At 41.1% G+C, this 17,625-nt stretch overlaps 1 protein-coding gene across 2 annotated transcripts; it reads left to right on the forward strand.

The window, feature by feature from the left end:
* Nucleotides 1-10,352: 10,352 nt before the first annotated feature.
* On the forward strand, nt 10,353-15,319 carry LOC125264283 (C-type mannose receptor 2-like). 2 transcript variants are annotated; one of them, XM_048183505.1, is made up of 5 exons: nt 10,353-10,629; nt 10,815-10,853; nt 10,946-11,302; nt 13,157-13,504; nt 13,657-15,319. In XM_048183505.1, the coding sequence occupies exons 2-5, from the start codon at nt 10,817-10,819 to the stop codon at nt 14,034-14,036; spliced, it is 1,122 nt and encodes a 373-aa protein (XP_048039462.1). In that variant the 5' UTR covers nt 10,353-10,629; nt 10,815-10,816; the 3' UTR covers nt 14,037-15,319. The 2 variants fall into 2 exon arrangements, with proteins under 2 accessions (XP_048039462.1, XP_048039463.1); XM_048183506.1 differs by having other exon boundaries at nt 10,357-10,629; nt 13,669-15,319.
* The last annotated feature ends 2,306 nt before the right edge of the window (nt 15,320-17,625 follow it).

Raw genomic sequence — 17,625 nt, forward strand, 5'->3', positions numbered from 1 at the left:
AGGATCTAGGAGACACACTGGAGACGGGTAAGAAGTCGTTTGAGGAGTCCGTAAGGTAAGCATTCAGGTAAGTATGCGTTAATGAGACCGGACAATGACTGTGTGGCTGTGAGTCTCTTTTCTAGTGCTGCTGATTGGGATGGTGATGAGTGTCAGGTGTGCGTGATCAGTACTCTGGTGAGGGAGTGCGTCGTGATTGGGTGAGTGATGAGCCTGGCGTGTCTGTGACATTACCCCCACCCCCCCTGAGGTCCTGAGGACCGTGGACCCCGACGTTGTGGTGGTCGGCCTCTGCCGCATGGAGCTGGTCTGTTGGGGTTTCTGGCTTGGAAGTCATCAAGAAGACTTGGATCGAGAATGTCAACTCTGGGAACCCATGATCTTTCCTTGGGACCGTATCCTTCCCAGTCAACGATATTCCAAGTGACCACCACAGCGCCGGGAGTCCAGGATGTCTTTCACCAGATATGCCGCTTCGTCCTCCACGATGATTGGAAGGGGGGGTTCTTCAGCATCGCCAGGCTCTGTGGAGGGAAGAACAGAAGGGTGGTGACGTTTCAAGAGGTAAACATGGAACGTGGGATGGATTCTGAATTCAGGTGGAAGTTGTAACTGATAAGTGACCAATTTAACTTGACGGATGATGGTGTAGGGGCCAATGAATCTGGGACTCAGCTTTCTGCAGGGTAGACGCATCCGAATATCTCTAGTGGATAACCAGACCTTATCTCCAGGTTGATATACAGGTGCTTGAGAACGACGAAGATCTGCTGTTAATCTGCGTTTTGTAAGGCTTGATTTTCCTGCTAAACGAAAACTGAGATCAAGCATCCTGCAATAAAGCAATAAAACTCGCCTAGAGAAGAAGATCTCAGAGAAATAGCAAGGGGCAACGACTTGCCCTAACTCCAAAAGGACAACGCCTCCCCCCACCACACACACACAAACTCTCCTTCCCCCTGACTGAAAGTTATTCAACACGTATAATGTAACTTGTGTATTTATTGTTTTTCCCTTTTCATGTTTGGTATCATTTTAAATGTCTCAGTGCGATTGGTAAAATGGTCTCAATTTCACAGCAGTCACTAGAATTATGAAGAAGATGGAAAACTAAGGAAAATTCTGTCCTCTTTTTGCGTGGTGTCTCTTCTCCTCTCCCCCAAAACAGGTGTTGTTGGAATAAACATTTACGATCCTTTTGTTCTGGTCCTGGTATAATAGGTAAAGAGCAAAGTAGTCAGGGGGGATCATCTGTAGCCCCCACAGAGATGGGTGAATGTCTGAAGACATTCACCCATCCCTGTGTGTATATGCATTTCTTTGAGTAATCGATGTTATGCATTTATCATTTCTGAATTGGCTTTAATTGGTTATTTGTTTAATTGACACGATACACTTTTACCTGACAAATAAAATGTTATATTTGATTTACTCTGGATTCTCCTGATATCATTATTACCAGTAAATTATGGGAGGCTAAGGCTACCGTAAATCTGTGTCCAGGGTAAAACAAACTGAAGGAGCATGAATGAAGGAGCAGTAGGCACTTCATCTGAAGACCTTTTGATTTCTGTTTACCGCTGATTTAGCAAGTTGTATGGAAGTGGCTAAATTAAAATACACTTTTGTTCGAGTGAGCAGTAGGCAACCAACTAAAGGTATTAGCCAACTTATTACACCCTCTGACGAAGATCAGACTGGCGAGTTTATGTCCGTGAGTTTACAGCGAAATCCTGGGGCGAGTATGTCTGTGCGGCATCGGTACCCTAATGACTGAACAATTGAAATATGGGATATCCAGAATCATCAAATATCTAAATTACTGCATAATTAATGATGAATTTCTAATTGGAAACACAACCTAAGTGTAATAATCATTTGAAATTGGAGTCAGATTAAACAAGTGAAATTAAGTGAACTTAATAGAGACGCTGAAAAGGCATACACGCGTTAACCTTCGCCCGGGGGCATCGGAGTCCGTTTTTGGGCCGATGCAGGGTTCCTTACAGTTTCCTGAGGGCCCGTTGAAGTTGAAGATGAGCTGAGTCCCAGACCCTCTCGCTCTCCCAGAACCAGTAATCCACTGCCGGGACATCTGACGATTCCCCGTCCCAGGGGAACAGTGGGGGCTGATAGCCGAGTACGCACTGGAAAGGGGTGAGACCAGTGGTGGGTTGACGGAGGGAGTTCTGGGCATACCTGGCCCAGCCCAGGAACTGGCTCCAGGAGTCCTGGTGGCCATGACAAAAGGTACGCAGGAAACGGCCAATCTCCTGTATCTTTCGCTCCGTCTGCCCGTTCGTCTGGGGATGGTATCCAGAGGAGAGGCTAATGGTCACATCTAGGAGTTTGAAGAACGCCTTCCAGACACGGGATGTGAATTGAGGTCCTCTGTCAGATACAGTATCCTCGGACAATCCATAGTATCTGAATACGTGATTGAAGATAAGCTCTGCTGTGTCCATAGCCGTTGGAAGTCCTTGGAGTGGAATTAACCGACAGGACTTCGAGAACCGGTCCACCACAAACATTACGCACGTGTGTCTATTGGAGACTGGGAGATCCATGATGAAATCCACTCCTAGATGTGACCACGGGTGAGTTGGAACGGGCAGAGGTTGTAATTTCCTGGAGGGAAGATGACGAGGGCTCTTGGCTATGGCACATTCCCTGCACCCCTGTACGTACCTCCTGACATCTGATGCCATGTTGGGCCATCAGAAGCATTGTTTTAACAACGAGAGGGTTTCATTGACCCCTGGGTGGCCAGTGCCCAGCGACGAATGTGAGGAGTGAACGAGGGGAATGCGTTGTGTCCGTGGGATGTAGAGCAAACCTTGGGGGCAACCCAACGGGGTGTTGGTGGAGGCATTGGACTCGGGCAGTGTCTCCTCAGACCAGGTTATGGGACTTACAATGAGATTCTTTGGAAGAATGGGCTCTGGATCTTCAGTGTTCTCCTCGGGACTATAGATACGTGACAGAGCATCAGCTTTTACATTCTTGGAACCAGGACGATAGAAAATGGTAAAGTTGAATCGAGTAAAGAACAGGGCCCATCTGGCTTGACGTGGGTTCAATCTTTTAGCATCACGCATGTACTCCAAGTTATGGTCAGTTAACACCAAAAATGGATGACGGGCTCCTTCGAGCCAATGCCTCCACTCCTCCAGGGCGAGCTTGATGGCGAGAAGCTCCTGGTTGCCGATATCATAATTAACCTCCCCCGGGTTGAGTTTGTGGGAGAAGAAGGCACATGGATGGAGTCTACTTGGTTTCCCCTGCTGCTGAGACAAGACCGCTCCCACTCCTGTGGTAGATGCATCTATCTCGACCATGAAGGGAAGCTCTGGATCTGGATGAACGAGGAGGAGAGTGGTTGTGAAGGTGGTCTTGAGGTCTTCAAATGCTTGCTTTGCTGCCGGATTCCAGGACAGAGACTTGGGCTTGCCACGGAGCAGGTTGGTAAGTGGAGAAGTGGCGGTACTGTATCCCTTGATGAATCTTCGGTAAAAGTTGGCGAATCCTAGGAATCTTTGCAGTTCTTTCACAGTCATAGGAAGAGGCCAATCTTTTATAGCAGAAACCTTCCTCTCATCCATGCGGACGACACTGTGATCGACGTTGTATTCTAAGAACTACACTGAGGGTTGATAGAACGTACACTTTTCTGCTTTCAGGAACAGGTTGTAGTCCCTCAGACGTTGGAGGACCTCCGCAACGTGCTGGCGATGTTCGGCCAGGCTCCAGGAGTAAATAAGGATGTCATCTATGTAAACGATCACAAACCTGTGCAGGAACTCCCGGAGCACCTCGTACATGAAATCCTGAAATACGGAGGGGGCGTTGACGAGTCCATAGGGCATGACACAGTACTCATAGTGTCCGGTAGGGGTCACAAAAGCCGTCTTCCATTCATCCCCCTCACGTATTCGGATGAGGTTATATGCGCTGCGGAGGTCCAACTTAGTGAACACAGTGGTGCCGCGGAGATGTTCCAGCGCAGATGGGATGAGAGGAAGAGGGTATCTGAATTTGATTGTTATTTTGTTGAGGGCTCTGTAATCTATGCAAGGCCGCAAGCCTCCGTCCTTCTTGGCAACAAAGAAGAAGCTGAATTCAGCAGGGGAAGTAGACGGGCGGATGTAACCTTGTGATAGAGCCTTGTTGATGTATTCCTCCATAGCCTTCTCCTCTGGAACGGACAGGGAATAAATCTTCCCTCTGGGCACTGGCTCACCAGGGATGAGGTCAATAGCACAGTCCCATGGCCAATGGGGAGGCAGCCTGGAGGCCTTCTTCGGACAGAAGACGTCACTGAAGTGGGAATAACAATCAGGAATTCTGTGGAACGTTTTTCAAGTGGACTCTCAATGGACATGGCACAGACTTGGATCTTCTTAGAACTTGGAAAACTTGGAACAGAACTTGGAACAGGACCTGGAACGGGACTTGGAATAGGACTTGGAACATGACTTGGAACAGGACTTGGAACTGGAACTTCAGGAAAACATCCAGGAAAGCTGCTGATTTTGGCGCTCTTCAATGCACAGCTGCATACGAGTGGCGAATCTTATTGAGAGTTGGATGAACTTCTCGAGCCCGATGGTATCCTCGTATGCAGTGAGATGCAACCGCACACATGGATCCAAACCATGACGATACCGGGTAATGAGGGCTTGTTCGTTCCAACCACTCGCTGCCGCTAGGGTTCTGAACTGTAGGGCATAATCAGAGACAGATAATGAACCTTGTTTTAAATTACATAGTCTCTCACCAATTGACAAGTCCCATGCAGGTTTTCCAAAAACTTCTCTGAAATGGTTAATGAAACTTGATAGTGATTGCACGACGGGACTATTCTGAGTCCAGAGTGGTTGAGCCCAGCGGAGCACTTTACCGTCAAGTTGTTGAATTATGAAGGCGACTTGGATATAAGTGCGGTTGCATCTCCAAAACCAGCGAACATTGCAGGATGAAACCGTTGCAATCCTCCGCCGAGCCAGAGAAGGCACCGGTTTGGCCATGGGACTGGCGATCACAGACGGCGAAAAGCTGCAGCGGGGAATGCGGAAGTGCTCGCTGGTGGTGTTGGCGTGGATGTACTGGTGAGAGTGCTGCGAAGTGCTGTTACCAGGTCTTGGAAAGGATCTGAAGTGCTCATCGTGGTTGTTCAGACAGTGAGGGTCCGGTCCTCTGTTACAGTACAGAGGAGGTCGGAGACACAGGTAAGGTTAATGATGTTTATTGAACAACCAGAGCCAGTGCAGGTGAGTGAAGCCAGATAAAGTTCGTGATAGTTGATGACTGAAATACTGATACTTGTTTCTTCTAGGAGTCGTGGATGGCGGATGATCTTTGGAGCTGAAGACACACAGAGACACTCACGGAAGACAGGAGAACACGGAGGATCTAGGAGACAAACTGGTAATGCACACAAGTATGCGTTAATGAGACCGCACAATGACTGTGTGGCTGTGAGTGTCTTTTCTAGTGATGCTGATTGGGATGGTGATGAGTGTCAGGTGTGCGTGATCAGTACTCTGGTGAGGGAGTGCGTCGTGATTGGGTGAGTGATGAGCCTGGCGTGTCTGTGACACCCCTTCACCGATACTCATACACTCATACACTCATACTGCAGCCTATATAGGCCTATATGTTAAAATCATATTATTTCTATACTTCAGACACTTTTAAGGGGTGAGGGAACAAACACATATCAATACACAGAATGTGATGTTGTCTCTTGTACCATAATTTTAGGTGAGAACTCATACAACGGCCTTGTTTACTTTAATGATATTCCAACATACAAACAATCCCCACAGACAAACATTAATATGGCCTTCAACATCTACAGGATCATAAGATGAGTTTCCTTATTCATCCCTTATCGAGACTAATTGTTGGGCCGAGTGAGCATGGACATGTCTTTGGGGTTATGAAGTGGGCATCCTCTTTCAAAGGTTTCGTCTGGATATTTTATATTATATATACAATGGGTGGGTATATATTATAGATATTTGTGTATGTTTGTGTGTGTGTTTCATATTTAAAGTATTTTTTTTGTGCTCAGAGAACATCATTATGATAATCACTTTAAACAAGTTTTAAACATGTTGTAGATTCTCTTAAAGATGGATATATATTTCATCCTATATTCTATATATTTCATTTTCATCCATCATTAAGTAATTTTATTTTTCACTAGGGCTGAATCATGCTGTTTACTGTTTCTTTGTTTATAAAATGTGAACACATTTGCATGTAAACACATCCTCATCACTCATTTGCTTATCTCCACACCACATTTAGACAATCAGGATGGACAATTTTTACCTCTCTGACGTGAAACAGGATAAATAGTGAGTGTTATTGTTCTAGTCATATTTCATATTTCATCCAGTCTTATTTATTTGTCAATTTTATTACAACAACAGGAAAGTTACACAATAACTGTGTCTCAATTCAGAGGCTGCGTCCTCAAAGTCCATGAAGGTCAAAGCGAGCGTTGTTAAATGAAACGCTATAGCCTATGGATGATTTCCTGTTTGCGTCACCAGCTGTTCACGCCCACTGCTGCTGTCGCCTAGCAACTGTGACTGCTGCCATCAGGAAACAGCAGAGACGCTTCTGACAGACTTTCAAATACAAAGATAGTGCCAGAAATCTATTCATTTAATAATTTGTTTGTTTGTTTGTTTGAAAAGGGCAGGTGATGTATCTCAAGCTGAGACAAGACCATAGCCAAGTAAAATAAGTCTGGTTAAACTGTGCAATGTTTATTTTATCTAGTTAGCAACAATAAGTTAACCTAGTTTATTTCTCATGTTATTTAACTGTGACAATATCATAATATTTAAATTAAGCAGTGGTGGAATATCTCTCTCCCAACATCTCATCCATGAAGACAAACCACAGTTGCAGCAGTGCATTTCCCATTAATATTCATCATTTTTTAAATTTATTTTTGGTCTGCAAGGGAGTGACCACCCCCAGCAGGAACTTTTTTACAGAATCATCCTAAAACAAGAGATATTCTGAGCCTTTTCTTCATAAATGCAATACATATTTAGATTAATAAAGGCTGCATCTCAATACTAGTCTTACTTGATCTCAGTGCTGTGTTTGACACTATAGATCATAAAATACTCCTAGATCGACTACAAAATTACTGGAAGGGACAGGCATTACAGTGATTTAGGTCATATCTATGAGACTGTCACAATTTTGTCTATTTAAAAGGGGTTTTTATATTTAAAAAAAAAAAAACTAAAAAAAGGTCAGTAAATTATGGAGTGCCACAAAGATCTGTGTTAGGCTCTCTGCTATTTTCAATATATATGCTGCCACTTGGTGCATCGAACATGTTATCTATTTCTGATGCAGAAAAGTTAGTTCATGCATTCATGACGTCTCAACTAGATTACTGTAATGCATTACAGGTCAAGAAAATATGATCATATATCACCAATTTTATCATCTCTACACTGGTTACCCATTAAGTTCCGTATCGATTATAAAGTATTGCTAATGACCTATAAGGCTCTAAGTAGTTTAGCTCCTGTGTACTTAACTGATCTTCTATCGCCCTACAATCCTTCATGCTCTTTAATCAACACTTTTTTAGACAATACTGGACCCAGACATACAGATGTGGTTGTACACAACATAACAAAACTACGTATATCGAAAGACTGCTGGAAATTTAAACATCAATTATTAATCATACTTACAGGCTGAGATTCAGAGGAGCAAGCTGGTCAAAATAAACTGGGCATTGATCCTGCGTTGAACTCTCCAAGGTTTGAGAAGCAGTCATCAGTAAAATGACGGGAACACAACAAAAGATTGGGATTGTACTGCTGTGGTATTGTTTAAAAATTGAATTTTAACTACTGATTCTTTGCAGCCTCGTCACTCGGAAGTGAAAATAAAATAGACTCTTATTTTGTAGTTCTGTGTCTCTATTGTTGTTTGTTCACCTCATGTTTCCCTGCTGCTCTGTTCCCTTGTTTGTTACTGTAACACTTATTTCCACTTAAGAACTATGAGTGAATACTTGTAATTGTCTTACTATAAGCGCAACTATAAATGTTATTTGGACCAGTTAGGTTCGACTAGAGTCTAAAAATAGTGTAGATAAAGGCTTGAGCAAATAAAATGATTAGTGCTTTTTATACAAGCTGGTTGCTTACTATTTGAAATGATAACTGTAAAAGAACAAGTAAGCAATAAGGTTCGAGAGGCTGTGCTGTATCATGAGTAAGTCACGGCTGAAGGGCGTTGTTAGGCAAGGCGCGAAGAGGAGTAACCCCTTCAGCCGTGACTTATTCACGATACAGCACTAGCCTCAAGTGCCTTATAGCTTTTATAAAACGGTTACTGTTATATCTTTGCTTATACCAGCTAAAGACATCGAATTAAATCAGAAATGAGACAGACTGATGGTGAACTCCAGAAATACAGTATGTATCAATGCAACTTTCATGAAGTAAATTTTTTCTAAAAGCCATTCCTTCCGCCGAAAAAAATAGTCCCTGACCGTGAACAGCAACAGAAGTTACATTTCCACGCCATTAGATGGCAGCAAAGACTGTCTTTATGAGTGTGTCAGTCAGTAGCAAAGACTTTTACATTGAAAAGACTGAACTGTTTTGAACACGGAACAAGAGGCACCTGACAAATGTTTTGACTAGCGCTGTCAGTCACAGGAAAACCCCTTAACTGTTAAAAGGACAAGATAATACATCGGACATCTAAACAGATTTTTTATTATGAACATAGGACTGACCTGAAGGAAAATGATAAATCTGAATACAGGTAATAAACTCGCTAACTCAATCTTTTTTCACAACTCTCTTCTACATAATACAGTAAGCTTCAATGAACAATATCAACTGAGAACATACAGTTTACGTTGCTAAGAGTGGTTGCTAAGGGTGTTGTGTAGTGATACACAGAACCGTTGGGTGAAGTGATCATAGCCGTGTTTTATCGTGAATATAAAAAAAAAAAGAATATTGTGGAATTCACTGGTGCCTCAAAACTGTTCAATTTCCCTTTAAAGGGCCAGTACCACATTTTACACATACCAACTTGCATACATTAAATACATGTACAAAACATTTTTATTTTATTTTTTCCTTTTTACACTCAGAAATAAATGAATTATATATAGAAGTGTTTCATCTGTCACAGTTGCTAGGCGACAGTAGCAGTGGGCGTGAACAGCTGGTGATGTAAACAGGAAATCATCCATAGGCTATAGCATTTCATGTAACAACGCTCGCTTCGACCTTCGTGGACTTCGAGGACTCAGCCTCTGAATTGAGACGCAGTAATAGTGTAACTTTCCTGTAGCTGCAATAAAACTAATAGATGAATAAGACTGAATGAAATATGAAATATGACTAGAACAATAACACTCACTGTTTATCCTGTTTCACGTCAGAGATGTAAATATTGCCCATCCTGAACGTCTACATGTGATGTGGAGATAAGCAAATGAGTGATGAGAATATGTTTACATGCAAATGTGTTCATATTTTACAAACAAAGAAACAGTAAACAGCAGGAGTCCAAAATAAAAATGTTCAGTAATTCCACTTTAATGGCAATTAAAGGTGCCCTAGAACTTCTTTTAAAAAGATGTAATATAAGTCTAAGGTGTCCCCTGAATGTGTCTGTGAAGTTTCAGCTCAAAATACCCCATAGATTTTTTTTAATTCATTTTTTTTAACTGCCTGTTTTGGGGCATCATTAACTATGCACAGATATATATAGGTTGCGGCCCCTTTAATTCTCGTGCTCCCCCTCCCCCGGAGCTCGCGCTTGCCTTGAACAGCATAAACACAGTTTACACAGCTAATATAACCCTCAAAATGGATCTTTACAAGATGTTCGTCATGCATACTGCTTTCATACATCGGATCATGTAAGTATAGTAATTTATTTGGATGTATTACATTTGATTCTGAATGAGTTTGATAGTGCTCTGTGGCTAAAGCTAACATTACACACTGTTGGAGAGATTTATAAAGAATGAAGTTGTGTTTATGAATTATACAGACTGCAAGTGTTTAATAATGAAAATAGTGACGGCTCTCTTGTCTCCGTGAATACAGTAAGAAACGATGGTAACTTTAACCACATTTAACAGTACATTAGCAACATGCTAACGACAACATTTAGTTGTTTCTAAATGTTTCTAAACATTTAGACTTTCCAAACTTGTTATTCAACTATGCCAAGATAAATTCAATATTTAATTCTAGGGCACCTTTAATAGATCCTTTTCATTGTAATTAAAGTTAAATAACTGAACATAAACATAGAAGTTTGATAAAAATGCTCATTTTAGAAGAATATTTCAGCACATAGAGGCTTTTGCATCTCCAGGCTTGAGACAGAAGAGCAAAAAAAGTTTTTTTTTTTCTTCTTTATGCAAATAAAGGGAAAGTTGGACAAATTCACAAATATAGAGGAAGTGAATATGATATAGGGGTTTCAGAGAAATACACAAATGATGTGATGACGAATGAGGGATGAGAGCAGATATAATGATCACACTGTTTGAAGCTGCAGACAGAAACATCAGACTCGGGACAGAAACACACGACCTCTAAAGTAAGAACAACTCACATGTTCATTCTTCAAACACAACTAGACTTTGAGATGTTAATATTGTCTGAATGATGATGTACAGTGAATTCATGCTGCTGTTCAGATACTAACTGAAACTGTCATATTTTACTCCAAAAAGAATCTGTGAATGTTTGATATCTGAGTTTTTCAATGTGTTTCTTCCTCAGAAATGGAGCAAACTCTGTATTTCATTCTTCTTCTCATTGGTGAGTGTGTTTGTTGTTTTATTGATGGTTTATAGTTTCATCAGGTTTGACTCTGTTATGAAAAGCATTAAATCAAACCCTCTCTTTCACAGCTCTCTGCTCCGTATCTGAATGTGTTCAGCGTCAGTATCACTTTATAAACGTGATGAAGAACTGGACTGAAGCTCAGAGATACTGCAGAGAGAATTACACAGATCTGGCCACCGTTGACAACATGAACGACATGAACGAGCTGAAGAAGAGTGTGAATAATGAACGTGTCTGGATTGGGCTGCAGAAGACGAGTCATAATAAATGGCAGTGGTCTTCAGGTGATCCTGCGCTCTTTCTGAACTGGGCTCCTACACAACCTGATGGCACAGATGAGTGTGGTTCTATGAAAGATGGACAATGGCATGATGGGAAATGTAGTGACAGCTGGATATTCATCTGCAGTTCATCTAACAACAGTAAGTTCAGCTCCCTACAATGACAACAAACATTAATTTATAAAAAGATACACCGTATACTGTACAACATTTTAATGCAATACTAAATTCTGCTACTTTTTAATGTAATCATAAAATATAGAGGAGACTGTGGATGTTTGTCCACTTTCACCCGGTGTTGCAATGGAACGTTCTCTTAAAGGGTTAGTTCACCCAAAAATGAAAATTCTGTCATTTATTACTCACCCTCATGTCGTTTCACACCCGTAAGATCTTCGTTAATCTTCGGAACACAAATTAAGATATTTTTGATGAAATCCGATGGCTCCATGAGGCCTTCATAGGGCGCAATGACATTTTCTCTCTTAAGATGTTTTTTTTTTGGCGCACCAAAAATATTCTCGTGGCTTTATAATATTAATATTGAACCACTGTACTCACATGAACTGATTTAAATATGTTTTTAGTACATTAATGGATCTTGAGAGAGGAAATGTCATTGCTGGCTATGAAGGCCTCACTGAGCCATCGGATTTCAACTAAAATATCTTAATTTGTGTTCCGAAGATGAATGAAGGTGTTACGGGTGTGGAACGACATGAGGGTGAGTAATAAATGACATTATTTTCATTTTTGGGTGAACTAACCCTTTAACTGTTGCTTCCTGTTAGTGTATATTCATTGATGTAACTGTGTGTGACATGAAAATGTCTTAATAGTGAATGGGTGACCTCTGGTTGTGAGTGGATGGAAACAACAGGCTCAAGAAAGACACGTGACTAACAATATTACACAGGATTTTTGAGTAGGTTTTATAGCTTGATTTCTTCAATGGAATCTACATAAATAAATCATGTGAAATCTCCTAAATTACTTAGTCTATGATACAATGATTATAATATTTTTAGTGAAATGTGCTTCTTCATTTTAAGTTCACTCTCCGTTTTGATTGAATATAAACTATCTGTTTGTATTTGAGTCGTACCCATAAAGCTAAGTAGTTTTTTAAGTTTGATAATTAATCTGCTATGTCATGTTTATGACAGGTTATGATGTGTTGGTTTATGTCAAGTTGTCATAACAAAGACATCTCAAACAATGTCATCTTTGCATTAAAAATGACATAATTGAGCGAATGACACTTAATGACATTTAATGACTTAATGACAGTTGTCATAAACATTCATAAAACCTCCTTCATATTCATGACATGTGTCATGTCATAATTATAAAGCTGTCATGTCAGTCTTATGCACACCCCTTCAAGTAAAGTGTTACCACTTTTTCAAATGTCAAACATAACTGAACATTAAACATTAACAGATGTTTCCCTTCACTCAAAAACACATAAAATAACACTCAATTCAAGCCTCAAACCTGCTTAAGTTTCCTTAAAAGAAATGTGTCAACGACTTTCAGGATCTCAACAAAAACCTGTAAAAATGCCATTCTTACTAGATGAACTTTAAGTGAACTCAAATAGACACATTCTCCATTACAACATAAAAAACAATCAGACTAGGTCTAGTTAACAAATATATTCAGCTGCAGTGAAACATCTTCATCTGTTTGATGTTTCTCTCATTCAGATCTTTGTGTCTGAATCAAGTATTCTAGAGAAATGTGTAACAAAACTTAATGAAGAAATATAAAGTTATATTGAAATCATCACAAATGTTACTTAATGTTTTATCGGCAAAATCATCATGAATATATTGTGAATATTTAATATATCATCAGCTGTAGAAACAGTCTTTGAAAGACACGTGTTTCTGATGTTTCCACTGCTGCTCTTATTCACATCAAACCATAAAGCAGCATAAGAATAATGAACAAACTGATTCATGAATCTGTTTCCATTTGTTTTTCTTAAAGCGAACACAGGACTCGTCTTTGTCAATCAGATGAAGAACTGGAGAGACGCTCAGAGTTACTGCAGACAGAATCACATTGATCTGGTCAGTGTGAGGAACCAGAATGAGAATCAACAGCTTCAGAAGTTCATTAGTGATCATCATTCATCTGGATCATGGATCTGGATCGGTCTGTTCAGAGACTCATGGCAGTGGTCAGATCAGAGTAACTCCTCATTCAGATACTGGAATACTGGTGAACCTAATAATGATGGAGGTAATGAAAACTGTGCAGCGATCGAACCGAACACTCAGGGACAATGGATAGACATCTCTTGCAACAACCAGTTTCCTTTTGTGTGTCATGAAGGTGAGCAGATCCTCACAAACACACACAATCCATCCATCACCTCCAGATATCTTAAAGTTCACACTACATGTCTGACATGACAAATTCCTCCACAGTGTTTGTTCTGCATGTTGTTTTTGATCAGTCTCTCTCTAGTTTCTGCTTGTGGTTTGTTTTGTGTCCAGATAAACTGATTCTGATCAAAGAGAAGCTGACGTGGTCTGAAGCTCTGAGATACTGCAGACAGAATCATGTGGATCTGGTCTCGGTTCATTCAGAAGAGATTCAGCGTGACGTGATGAATGTGGTTAAACAGGCGTCTACTGAGGCGGTGTGGTTGGGTTTACACAACTACTGCCTTATGAACATGTGGCTCTGGTTGAGCGGAGAGATCGTGTGCTATCAGAACTGGGCTCCAGGGAACGGAGTAGAACCGGAAGACTGCAACCTCGAGAAGAGAAAAGGAGCAGTTCAGTCTGGAGGAGATCAGCGCTGGATCAGCCTTCCTGAAACTCACAAACTCAACTTCATCTGCAGCAGAAATGAAGAGTGAAAAGACACGCATTTGTGTGTTTACTTACATTCACTGTTTTCATTCTTCATTATTTTTCTTATTTACTTTCATATGTTTGATTTGTTATGTAATAATTTCTAAATGAATCTATTAATTGTGTTTTAAAAGTCTCTGTTTAATTCCGTATGTTAATTAATGTGATCTTATCAAAGTTTTCAAATACACTGACCAAAAAAAAAAAAAAAGTCTGTTTTGATTTTAATAGGAAAATACTTAAGAATCTTTGAATGTATCATTATTACAGTGATTATTATGTTTCTAATACAACAATTCTTTTAACCCTTAAAGATGGAGTGTGTAGCTTTTCATTTCTTAAACAACCATGTAGGAAGACACATCATGGCCATATTCCAGGATGACAATGTCAATATCGATTTATTTAGAATATGGCCATGATGTGTCTTCCTACATGGTAATAATAATTTAACAATAATATTCGTTTTTTCAATGATAAATACAGTGTATAGTGCAATATAGTGTAGTGAACAGCAGACATGATGGCACCAGAGCTTCACAACAGATCCTTTTGTCCCACTTTGATTAATACAAAAGAGTGTGATAGGAACTTCAATGACAAATAAATTGTAATCAGGACCGCAAAGGTGGAAGGCAAGAAAGATGACATCAACAGCCCATTGATCACAGGCTAATCTCATCACAAGTTGCCTTTGTTCACCTCAGCCCTCCATGCCTGAGTCCAATGTGTGAACGATGATGGACTCTCAGGGCCACCAAACCAGTTCTGGCTGGAGCACAGCAAGAACAAAGAAAGGCCTCAAGAGAAAGACCATTTCTAAACATACTGGTTTGGAACCATAAAAAATGGACAGGAATAATGAAGGAACATGTCCTATACGTCTTTTTACACCGCACAGTGTATACACAGTGGAAACTGCACCCGAGTTGCATAACTCAAGTACCGAACTGATCACCCAACCAAGTGAAACGTAAATATAAGCTAACCAAGGCCTTGGCATTAGGTTGTTGCTATATGAAATTGCTATTTGGGTCAGCATATACAGACATATACATCAGACATGTTATCTGTATTCATTTCATCCAGGCATCCAGAAAGACCACAACTGACTCCCCCATAGACTGTTAATTGATTAATTTTGTTAACATCCATTTATGTAATCGTTTGTAGTTTTTGTTTGATTATTGACTCAATTTTCTTAGTAGTTTAGTCATTTTCCTTAGTAGTATTTAGTGAGTGTGATATTTTACTCTTGTATATCTTTTTGTTAATAAATTCATTTTATTGCAAACTGTGTCATTCTTGTGTTGATAATCAGAAGCTCTATGAGCTTGCCTGAATCTCACTAAATCCTTCAGATTGGTCAGATGATAAATGTCCTACAATTTATAAAATTCTAATTCAGTCAACAATCTTCCATGATTGTTCTTTATTGTCAATGTGAGAGTCCTTGCCTGGTGCCCCGAAATATTGGAAGGGATCATCTGACTCAACATTAATATTAATACAAAATATTAATATTGATACTTAAGACCATAAATAACTACATTTGTGGTGCCCTCGTGTGAGGCTAATCCAAAACCATGGTTTGTAATGTAAATGTATTACACTGCAAAAAATGCTTTTCTTATTTAGTATTTTTGTCTTGTTTCCAGTCTAAATATCTAAAAAAAATTCTTGAATCCAGATGTTTTTACTAGTAAGTAAAATAACTTTTTTTTTCTTTCTTTTCTTTTCTTGTTTTCTGGAAAAAAAAACATCAAAATGAAGTGAGTTTTTGCTTATAACAAACTAAATCATCTGCCAATGGGGTGAGAAAAATAATCTTGATTATTTAATGGTGTAATGAAGTCTCTCCAACAAATCTGTTTAGTCAAAAGCAAAGCTGGATATGCTGTTCATGGAGTTTTTTAATCCTCCTCTGCTGAGATCTTGAAAGATTTAATTCAATTGATAAGATTTGGTATTGCATATTTATAAATTTATTGAACATATAAGCCAGTGGCTTATATGTTCAATAAAAAGCTCCAACCAGCTCCAATACACACCTGCTTGGAAGTTTCTAGTAATCCTGAAGACCTTGATTAGCTGGATCAGGTGTGATTGATTAGAGATGGAACAAAACTGTGCAGAGCTGAGAACACTGATATAAGCAGTACCTACACACGCGGCAATATATAAGTGTTACATTCACGCCTTTCCGGACTCCAGTTCCCAGCATCCTCGTGTTCTCCACACCTGTCTTCACTTCCCTCATCAGTCTTCCCGTCATCTCCCCGGATTCCCAGCACCTGTTGTTCCTCGTCAGCACTCCCTTTAAGTTGGACTCACTCCCTGCACTCCTTGTCTGTTCTCTTGTTTAAGTGTTTATGTTGTTGTCGTATTCCTGTATTGTAAATAAACCCCTTTTAATTGTGGATCTCCGTGCTCGCCTCGTCTCTCAGCAACAGCACATTAACATGAAGAACAGACCTATGCTTCTGGAGATCTTTTATTAAATATGGGGTTATTCTTCGTTTCAGAGATTCCTGGCTCTCCCGTGTCTCCCAAAACCACTTCAGCCTCGGATCGTCTTTGTGGGTTCCGGCAGGACGGTCGCATGCTGGAGAGGTATGTGGAGGAATTTGCTAGCTATTTGGCGAATTGGCCAGATGCATGTTTAAACGCCAGTTTTCTGGCGGGGCTGGATGAAGACATGATTCGTTTTAAAGAACCTGCCTGTTATTTTTCCTTAGTCAAAGCTATTAATCTGATTTTGTTCCTAAATTGTTCTGAGTTTATCATTGAGGAGGTTCTTGATAAATCGTGTGATCCTTGTCCAGTCTCACCAGAAACACAGGTGGCCTGGCCAGTTCGCCAATCTCCATTTTCCTCCGCCTATGCCTCCAGTGGGCATTCCCCTGGTGTCCTGCCGCACCCCAAAACCCAAAAGGCCGAAGAAAAATCCTCCGCTGGGCCCAGACGGCCTAGAAAAAAGAAAAAGCCAAGCAGCCCCAGTCTCCTGTGTTTTCTGCCTCCGTGCAGCCACAGATCCTGAGTTTTCTGTAGCCGAGCCCGTTCCAGTATCAGTGGGACTTTTAGTGGAGTATAAGGGGATGGACTGGGCCCCATTATCAGACCCCTCTCCAGCCCTTGCCGAGCCTGCTCCATGCCTCCACGAGACCACTCCAGTCTTCACCGAGCCTGCTTCAGCCTTCACCGAGCCCGCTCCAGCTCTCGCCGAGCCCGCTCCAGTGTCTGTCGGGCTTTTGGTGGAGTATGAGGGGATGGACTGGGCCCCGTTATCAGACCCCTCTCCAGCCCTCGCCGAGCCCGCTCCAAGTTTCAACGAGCCCGCTCCAGCCCTCACCGAGCCCGCTCCAGTCGCCACCGCCAAGCCTGCTCCAGCAGCTCATGAGCCCAATTCAGCCGGTGTGCCCACATCATGCCACGAGCCCTTCCAGGCACCCTTGACTCTTCCGGAGAATTTTTTTTTGGGTAGGAAGGGTACCCGTGGGTGGGAAAGATGTGGGTGGGTTTGGAGACCCGCCATGGCCGCCCTCAGCTCCAGACCTGCCATGGCCGCCTACGGCCCCTGACCCGCCATGGCCG

Source organism: Megalobrama amblycephala, linkage group LG3 (assembly GCF_018812025.1).
Source record: "Megalobrama amblycephala isolate DHTTF-2021 linkage group LG3, ASM1881202v1, whole genome shotgun sequence".
Taxonomy (NCBI): domain Eukaryota; kingdom Metazoa; phylum Chordata; class Actinopteri; order Cypriniformes; family Xenocyprididae; genus Megalobrama; species Megalobrama amblycephala.

Bases quoted from the DNA above. Each gene is read 5' to 3' on its own strand.
- LOC125264283 (XM_048183505.1), top strand. From the start codon at position 10,817: ATGGAGCAAACTCTGTATTTCATTCTTCTTCTCATTG. The intron at 10,854-10,945 runs GTGAGTGTGTTT...TCTCTTTCACAG, and splicing joins TTTCATTCTTCTTCTCATTG to CTCTCTGCTCCGTATCTGAA. The intron at 11,303-13,156 runs GTAAGTTCAGCT...TTTTTCTTAAAG, and splicing joins CTGCAGTTCATCTAACAACA to CGAACACAGGACTCGTCTTT.